The sequence below is a fragment of the Plectropomus leopardus genome, chromosome 9 (genome assembly GCF_008729295.1).
Source record: "Plectropomus leopardus isolate mb chromosome 9, YSFRI_Pleo_2.0, whole genome shotgun sequence".
In the NCBI taxonomy this organism is placed as follows: domain Eukaryota; kingdom Metazoa; phylum Chordata; class Actinopteri; order Perciformes; family Serranidae; genus Plectropomus; species Plectropomus leopardus.
In genome coordinates, this window is record NC_056471.1 from 29,909,367 (window position 1) to 29,919,264 (window position 9,898).

The following is a 9,898-nucleotide window of genomic DNA, read 5'->3' on the forward strand; positions in this document are numbered from 1 at the left end:
AAAGACACTGCGCTGTTTCAGTAAATAGCACAAATAGCATAGACTGAATATAAAAATAAATATTTAAATATCTATCAAATATCTATCTATCCATCCACACAGTCTACAGTTGACACGTGTCAGTATAGATTTTGGCAAAATACATAAAACACCACCCTCAAAATATTAGTATTTCTGAATAAATAAATAAATTTAAAAAATGAAATTAAATTACTGTCTCACTAAAAATAACATCCCTTGGGATACAAACCAAAATAACACTGCAAACATTTGATTAATACATGAATAAGCTAAACATTTTGAATTCAATTATAAAGTATGTTTTTGACAGTTAAATGCGGTGTTTATCTCTGAATTTAGTGCAGCGCAGTACAAAATACTACGGCCTCAATGATAAAAAATATTAAAGCAAAATCTCCACAGTGCCACAAAATGTAAACATTCTGTGCAACAAAAAGTGGATTGGAGTGTATGTGCGACTATTTCTACATTAAGACATCCTTAAATTAAGAAAAAACAAAAACTAAAACTAAAAAGTCTATTTGCTGATGATGAAAGTTGGTATTTACGTCTTTAGTTACAGCAAACAGAACTTAAGTTAAGGTTGTTTGGTAACACGATTATTGTGGAATTTAAGAATAAATCCCCTCAGTAGATATTTTGGTCCAAACACTAGAAAGCATAGAAATTGAAGTATTCATATCTGCGATTGGCAAGATTTGTTGGGATCAGCTACAGTAACTTAAATAAATTATAGGTTCAAACCACATTCCTGTTCTTTCATATTTTATTGGTTTAATTAAGAGATCATCTTATCCTAGTCATAAAAATGTGGTTTGTCTGTAGGCAAATAAACACATTTAACATGGCAGATAAAATCAAGAGCATGCATTAAACAAAAAAAAACAAAACAAAACTACATCGCAACAGATAATTCTGAAATTCAAAACAGCTTTCAAACTGAGAAACAGGGTGAGGATGCATTCAGAACATGACAGACGCTGTGCAACTCTTTTTAAATATGAATCTACAGCAAAATGTCTGGTACCTTAAAACAGTCTCTACAATACAGCAGATATCTTGTTTCTCATTTCATCACCCATTTTGACATCAATGCCACGTAGATTTTGCAAGTTGTTAAAAGAAAGGGTTGATGGCATTAATAGATAGAAATAGTTAGGTACTTAGACAAATAAGAGCATTAGGTGCTTTGCACATAAAAAAAAAATAAAAATTGGACCACATAAAAACTCAAACGAACCCCGCCCTCCATCCACCCGAGCACTTGATCATTAAAAAAGACTATTTTTAATCATGAATAAGCATATTATAATTTAAGTTACTAATCTCAGAATGTTAATGTTTCATTATAGAATAAGCGATTTTTCATGAATAAATAAGGACACACAAGGAAAAAATAATAACAGCCAATACATACAGGTCACAGTTGATGTCGACTGTGCTGCATTGAGTGAACACAAAGTGAGGGATGTCCACCGCTTCACATTAGGGAGATGGGAAAAGAAATATCACCATGAGGCTTCAGTGCGTTACTGGCTGCTCGTCAACTGTCCTCAAATATACAGAGAAGCTGGAGCACGGGCTGCAAAGTTGACATTCAAAAAACAGTTCCTTCTGTTGATGGCAATGTCTGTCCCCATCAAAGTTCAAGTCACATCCTAAATGGTGGAAAAAAAGAAACGAAACAGAAAGAAAACACAACTTTTACGTAGTGTGATCAGACGCCTGTGGGTGCGAGGCGGCTGATGAAGGCGATACTGCTGAGGCACATCTTCCTGAAGAAGGCGGGGCAGGCGGGCTTCATGATGAAGTGCTCCAGGAGAATCCGCAGCTCTGTGAACAAGGTGCTGCCATGGAAACAGGTTTGTTTAATACTCAACTCAGACAGCAAACAAAAAAAACAAGCAGTTTCTTATTTCTGAATAGCAGACCGCTGTATTAAATATGAGTATATTCTACTGATTTTAGGGGTCGACTGATACTGGTTTATCAAGGTCCACGTGGATTATTAGTCGATAATGAGACAGAGAACCGATATTTGGAACCGGTATTAATTTACAATAAAAATGTTTCCGTCAATATTTAAAATTTGGAATATAAAAAACTCCACAACTAAACTAAATGCCTTTAGCAAATGTTTTATCAAAACTGAGACTTTCAACATCATATACAGCAAGTTCCCAGCAAGGTTTTTTTTTTAACAGAAGTTCAGTGAAATTAAAAAAAAATTAAATAAAAAATGAATAAATAAGAATAGCTCCCTGAGGTTTTGCAAAGTAAAAGTCCCTCACATGCTGAAACTTTCTTTGCACTTTTTAATCAATTAATTTTATCACCAATCGTTAAAATAAAACCCTGATACAGATAATGTGCAAAATGCGAAATATCAGCCCCAATAATCAACCATGATTTTTGATACCATGATGAAAATTTAAGGCATAAAAGTATTTTTCTATTGTAAAAAGATACATTTAACAAGGCTGTAACATGATGATGACTTCTTCTCCTGATCAGCAGCAGAGAGCAGCAGTTTGACTCTGATAAACATTAACAATAAGAGAGCAAGAACGCGCAGCTGAATCAGCAAAACTGGAAATCAACCTCAACTCTACACGTACAGACATTTCAATGGCTGACAACATTCCCTACCTTCTGGTGTTTTTATTTAATTTTGGTTCACAGTAAATAAAATAAATTTTAAATTAAACTTTCGTGTCAAATGATGATTGACTCAGCAGCAAAAACCTTAAAGAATTACACAGAACATTTCATGATTTCTTCACTCTGCTTCTGTCATCATGACTCGCTTGTTGTATTAGTGATATGCAGAAATGAATTAGCTTTGCGATATTATTGTATTATTCAACATCTTACCGGCAGTATGGGTTTCTTCTGGACGTGTAGCGGAGGGTGAGGAATCGGTAGTAAATGAAAGGCAGCAGCAAGCTCCCCTGGCCGCTGTGAAAGAGAGAGCGAAAACCGCCATGACATAACTGTGGGTTGTTCAACATTTTAATAATGAACAATATCATTAATAATCAACATTTATCAAAACATTGTTAATAAATTATCTAAACTGCAACACCAAGTTAATGAAACTTGCATAATCTCATTCAAACCAATAAAACGACTATCTGCTCTCTTGGTGCCTCTGTAGATCGCTTTAATAATTTGCATATGAAAATAAAGAGTAGCAGTGTTGATTTTTAGTGATAGTTGAGTTAAAATTCAATAAGACTGATTTATCTGCTTATTTTGGTAGCTGAGATTTACAGGACTGAAATTCAGCGTGACCTCAAAGGTGTTTAACAACAAGGAGAACCAGTCCGTTCTGTTGCTCACAATCTTTTCCAATTATTTTTGGCAGCACAAGATAAACTGATGGATCGCTGCGTCAGAAAAACACTGTCTAAGAACACCATCAGAACTCCCAACACTGATTCACTAATCCCGGCGCACACGCTGGGAGATAATGTGATGACATATATTACAGTAATGATCTGCAGGGTCTCTTCACACAAAAGCAGAAAAAAATATCTGTTGCTCTTTAGTTTATGAGCTGAAGCACAAACGAGCATTTCAATAATCCTGGAAACAGGAGTTGAGCTGGCTGGCGTTAGAGGATGCCTGTGAGCGCAGAATAAGTATCTCTGAGGAAAAAGAGGGAGGATCGTTGTACCATTTTCGATATGCAAAAATGTTTGTTGTATAACATTTTTGACACACTGTGTCCCTGTTAACTTAACATTAAACATAACAATTAACTTAGGTGTTTTTTGGTATTTGATAGACACTAATAAATAAAGCAAAAGGTGCAAATCAAGCAAAAAACAACAACATTAATGTAGAACCCTGCACTTACCTGAAAAGCATGAAAACAGTGGCTGGCATCAGGAAGATCTCATTGCAGGCGATGAACTTCAGGATGTTCTGCTGGTTGGTCGTGAGTTTGTCCAGGAGGTTTCTGATGAACATCAGGCTGCTGGGGCCCACAGACTGCAGAGAAAGGTCACGTCAAAAAACAAGGCTGCAGTAAGGCAAAATGTCCAGCGAGCTTACATGATACAGAAAAAAAAGTAAAATTAATCACATATTATCACTCATCGTTTTTATTCAATTTTAAAGATTAATTTGGGTCTCTGAGCCACGGCTGAGTAATTTAGTAGATGATTACAACACCATTTGGCTGGTGGAAATTTCCCACCTGGGGGTTAAACATTGTTCAGCAGAAGTCTTTCTGTTATACATTTTTAAACAATGGCATTAAAAGTCGGAGCAGGTGTCTGCTGCCTTCTACTCACATCCAGGACTTTCTTTGTGTAGGTGGTCGCATGAAGCAAAGAGAAGAGGAAGACTGGGAAGATGCTCACTGGACACAAGAGTTAAGGATCAACTTAATGACATAATAAACCATCTACAGTGATTTAGCGCAGCTATTAGAGCCACGTAATTGATTGAAATCATGGTGTTATCATGGACTAATAGAAGACGCTCAATGTGCACCAATGTTACGAAACAGATGGTTTTAAAATTCAATCCAGAAATACAGCAATACTGTTTTTCCCACAATTAGGCGTTGAAAGGATACTTGTGATGGGGTAGGAGTTGACCAGGATGAGTGAGTAGAGCAGGTAGTGGCAGCTGTCCTCCTGCAGAGCCTGGGCCAGGAAAGCTCTGCTCAGCTGAAAGCGTGGAAGCCTTTGATGCAAGCGAAGGGCGCTGGTGAGGGCGTTCGCTAACAAGGCTCGCTGATAGAAGTTAGCTGCTGCATAGGGTCTGAAAAACAGGAGCGGTCGCAGATATTCTGACTTCTATTCAGGCTCAGAGCAAAGACAGTGTTGATGATGTGTGCTGAGTGAACTCACCCCAAAATTGGTAGAATAAACATTACGGAGCAGTAGACGGTGAATAATCGTGAAAGCCACATTGCGGTTTCCAGCTTGTTACTCATTAAAAATTGCTGTGTAAAAGAAAAAGAATATTATATTCAGGAGATACAGAGACATAAAAGTTGAGGAAATGGGATATTAAGTGTTGAACCTGTGCCATCACGGTGCACAGATTTGAGGCAAAGTGCTCAGATAAAACACTGACAGAGGAGATCTTCTGATTTCTTGTGTATACTGACAACTGATTGCTTAAAGGCTCCTTCACTCATATTTTCTTAACAGTTAGTATAATCAGCCAGACTATAAAACAACAACAACAACAGCAGTTAATTTTATCACCCGCTCATCAAAAGTGAGGAGACAAGATGCAGCTTTGCAATTTACTTTCATTGAAGATTATGGGCTGTGACAGATGCAGTGTCTTTTACCACTTGGAAAACATAAGTTTGGTTGCTGTTGTTTGGTACTTTTTTGCCAACTTTCAAAGGCGCAGAGGAAGGCTGAGCCTGATGTTGCAATGCGCTCATTACCAACATCACCAACATCAGAGCCAGTTCCCCAGAAATCCCAGTTCTAGAGGTGATCCTCATCCTGACTTTGTTTTTTAAGTGTGTGTTAGGCCCTAAATATTGGCTGTGTGCCAAAAGTTGAACTTCATATCTCAGCGCCTGAAAAATAAGCACTTGGGAATTCTTGCACACTGCGTCAGCATCGCTGTCTCTTTTGAATGCGCCTCCTGCACATCTACATTGACAGCGATGGATTCAGGTGCACAAAAAACACGGCATGTGTACCAGCCGTGAGAGAAACAAAACATTTACAGCAGCAAAAAGGGACCCCTGAATTTTTACCATGAATGTTTTAGGAATCTTTTTAAACAATTAAGCGATTATCGTAAATGTTGCTGATAAATTTTCTGTTCAGTAATGTTTGCAGCTCTATAATAAATATCTCGGGAACATCAGTAACTACACTACACTGATGCAGTCCTACATGAAGAACAAATTATTTTTTCTTTCTGATAACATAAAGTTAAGTTTATGAATATAGTGGACACAAAAACAAGGAACATCTACACAATACGAAGCTGCTCTAAAATATATACTAACTTTGAGAAATTGATGATGTTTGATGTATGATTAAACTGTTTCAATTAATTGAAACAGTTTGCACAAAGTCTGGATAACTCTCTGTAAAGAGGTTGGGGGATTTTCTCAGAAACCCTCCAGAGCCACAGAAAACATGTATATGTTTCAGAAGGCTGATAAGTACGCCTTGTGATGTGAATCTTTGCATGAAAAATCCATGGAGGGACTTCACAAGGTGAGAAATAGATGACAGATGTAAGTGCTTGGTCAACTTACCGCAGGCCCTAGCTGCGGAGGTGGACTTTGTTGGTTTGTGTCGGCCATCTTTGGGAGTGTAAGTTGCTCTGTTGAAGAAATAAGTTACATTATGAAGCAATGTTGATGAGTCATACCAACAGGAGTCACAAGTTCAGCACCTAAAACCTTTCCTTAGTCTGCAACTTAAGATTGTTTTCTTTATTAATTAGTCAGCTGATTACTTTTCTGTCAGGAAATATTGAAAAGTGTTATTCCCCAAAGCCACATTTTCAAACTAACTGTGTGACAAACAGTCCATACCCCTTAGTATGGAGTTCGTTGTTAATATAACTAGCCAACATTACATACAAATACAGCTAACAGCTAATTGCTGTCTAACAGAAAATGAATGTGAAACAGTTTTGATAACTGCCTTTTTGAGTATAATATGATTGGAAATGTGCTGCTTTAACCTTCATCAGTCTTAATGTACTCTTAATAATGTTGAGGTTTGGACTTTTGGCCAGATAAAACGAATATTAAGTATCACTTTTGCCTCTGAGCAATTGGGACATTTCTCACTATTTTGAGAAGTGTGACAAACCAAACAACTTATCTAGATATCTACATTTTAAACTAGAAAATAATCCTTCAGATTAATCCATAACGAAAATAAACAACAGTGAATAGTTCAAGATGATTAAAAACTCAGTCACCTGCAATACAACGTATTAAATACAGGATAAGAAAAAAAAAGAGTCATTTCACTTAATATTTGAAGTACATTTTTTGTAATTATATTTTCATACCTGTACTTTGGCAACATATTAAAAGCAGTATTTTAACTTGTAGCAGACTATTTTCGTGTAATGAATAACGTTACTTCCTCCACTACAGGTTTCTTACTGCAATTAGCTAACAGAGCTAAGCAAACCAGGTGGACACAGTCACTATCAACAGTAAACTATAATATTACGGTAAAAGTTACGGCAAAAACAGCATAGAAACTAACGTAAATAAACTACTGCATTTATCTTTAACTGTAGTAAAAGATAAGACGGCAGCGAGGTTACATTAGCCCACCTAGCCTCAGACTGATTAATTCAGCAGAGGACCGATGCTAATAGTAAAGATTTACGCGTTTTTATTGATAAAAGTGGATAAATTCTGTCAAACGCGTATAAATAATCGTTACACACCTGTGTGTGTGTTTTTCTGATGCTAACGTTAGCAGCAGGTGGCTCTAGAAGGTTCTCCGTTACCATCGTTACTAGCATGTGAGCTAAAACCTCCGCTAACGTTAGCTGCCTCGCGAGCTCGTGAATGTGTTTGTATGCTCGCTCACGCGGGCTGACCTTCGCCGTTTAAAGCAGCTCGCTCAGATTTGACACTCCTGGTTAATAATATCAGTACATAAATAATAAAGCGCACATCTTACCGGTGTAACAGCGTCGAACAGGAGCGGTGCGTGCTAACCTGAGCGTGACAGGATGCTAACCACCTAACTGAAGTAAATGATCAGCTGACCTTTGAGAGCGACAAGGAATCCGACTCTCGCGAGATTTGAAGAGGAGCGCTCCTGAACACAAACAGGTAACACTGCCCTCTAGAGGTGGAAAACAAAGACCGTCAGTTAACCCTTTAACAGCCACACTAAGAGATGCATTTGAAAAAAATGTGTACATTATAGACCATAGAATATGTGAAGAAAATGCACCAGTTTATAAGATTTTTTTTTTCATGTATAACGCATTGCAATAAGTGCAAAAGTTAATGTAATGTAATATAGATCTAAAATTAAAAGTAACTTCATACTTACAATAAACTTACAAAAATAAATAGATACAAATAATAATGAATCTAGTGAGAAAGATCTGTATAAAATATATGGTAAAAAACAAATTCTCATTTTTATAGATACAGATAAAAATGAATAAAGCAAAAAAAACCCCAAAAAACTGTTAAATATACGGTAAAAAAAACAATAATCATTGTTATCATCTATAAACATTTGTATAAAATGAAGTTGGATTTTGCCAAGTTTTTATAAAAGCAATTTGATCATAAAAAATGTCAGCCGTGTGGTTACAATGCCTTTTAAAGGGTTAAATACATACATACATATATATATATGTGTCATACTCACAGTGGTGAAAGAAATACTCAGATCCTTTATTCAGTGATATACAAATCTTCTACTTAAAGGTGTCAGTATCATAAAAAGTCAGATTTCCATTTTTCCCCTCCCGTATCTGTGAAAAGGTACTGGTATAATGTGGCAAAGAAGTGCATCTTGTTGAACTGGAACCACTAAAGGAAAATTCAGTGTGTTTAAACATATTTTCAGTGTTATATATGTTTATATTGTTATAGTCTTTATTGCTGTCTTCACATTTTTGTCTAATTTTTTACAGTCATCATTTATTTTTCCTGCTACACTGCTTACATATGTTATGGTTATGATTAATATTTAATCATAATAATTAATAATAATTTGAGTTTACACTTGTTTTAGTTGCCAGAGACGATATTCTTTTTGTTTGTTTATTGTCAATCCTAAACATTTGTGTTTTACACATACAATTGTAAGTTTCTTTTACATGTTAAATCAAAGGCCAAAATATAAAGTTATATATATAAAAAAAAACAAATTTTGAGTGAAACTTGATGTCTTGAACAACGCACTTTTAACACCATAATAAATTTAAGTTTTTTTTTTTTTTTTTTTTTTTTTTTTTTTTTTTTTTTTGGTATTTTTTTATTTTTTTTTTTATTTAGTTTTTTTTTTTTTTTTTTGTTTTTTTTTTTTTTTTTAATTTCTTATAGTTTTTTTTTTCTTTTTTATTTTTTTTTTTTTAATAGATAGATAGATATAACTTTATTGATCTCTAAAACAATTATTGACAAACAATTTAATAGAATAAAAAAGGAATACTCATTAACACAAATAACCTAAATAAACTAAGTGACTACAACATATATACATATATACAAGTTTTAATTTCGGAGTGACTGCAGTTTGTTAGAGGTCCCATAAAAATCTAGAATAGGTACTTGTGTCTTGATTTTTTTTTTTTGGCCAGGCTTCAGAGAAAAAACAATAATTCTTTCCAAGGTTTGCCCCCCCCCCCCCCCCCGGGGGGGGGGGGTGGGGGGGGGGGGGGGGCTATAGACCAACAAAACTGAAAAAAAAAAAAAAAAAAAAATAAAAAAAAAAAACATTTTTACAATCGCGCCAATGAAAAAAACCTCAAAGTGGCGGGTAAAAAGGGGTGCCCCCCGCCAGTGGTTTTTTACGCCCACATTTTTTTCAAAAAAAAAAAAAAAATCCCTTCCTTAGCTTAAAAAAAATAAAACACCTACCAACTGCCTTGTATAAAAAAAAATTTATTGGCTCTAGTTTTAATAAAAAAAAAAAAAATGGGGGTGCGTGTTGTGGGGTTTGGGGAGTGGTGGGGGGGGGGGGTGTAAAAAAAAAAAAAAAAACCTTTTTTAGGGGGTGGGGGGGGGGGGGGGGGGGGGGGGCCCCTTGGTCAATTTTTTTTTTTTTTTACCCCCTGTTTGGGTTAAGCCCCCCTTGGGGGGGGGGGGTCCCCCCCCCAACTAAAAAACCCCTTTTTTTTTGCCTTTTGTTTTTATTTTTTTTTTTTTTTTTTTTATGTT

General features: G+C 35.7%; 1 protein-coding gene across 1 annotated transcript; it reads right to left on the minus strand.

Moving 5' to 3' along the window:
• Positions 1-769: 769 nt before the first annotated feature.
• On the minus strand, positions 770-7,781 carry tmem33 (transmembrane protein 33). Its single transcript, XM_042493218.1, has 8 exons — positions 7,674-7,781; positions 6,275-6,342; positions 4,887-4,981; positions 4,610-4,797; positions 4,323-4,390; positions 3,884-4,017; positions 2,896-2,979; positions 770-1,868 (listed from the first exon to the last, which is right to left on the minus strand). The coding sequence occupies exons 2-8, from the start codon at positions 6,320-6,322 to the stop codon at positions 1,739-1,741; spliced, it is 747 nt and encodes a 248-aa protein (XP_042349152.1). The 5' UTR covers positions 6,323-6,342; positions 7,674-7,781; the 3' UTR covers positions 770-1,738.
• Positions 7,782-9,898: the final 2,117 nt, after the last annotated feature.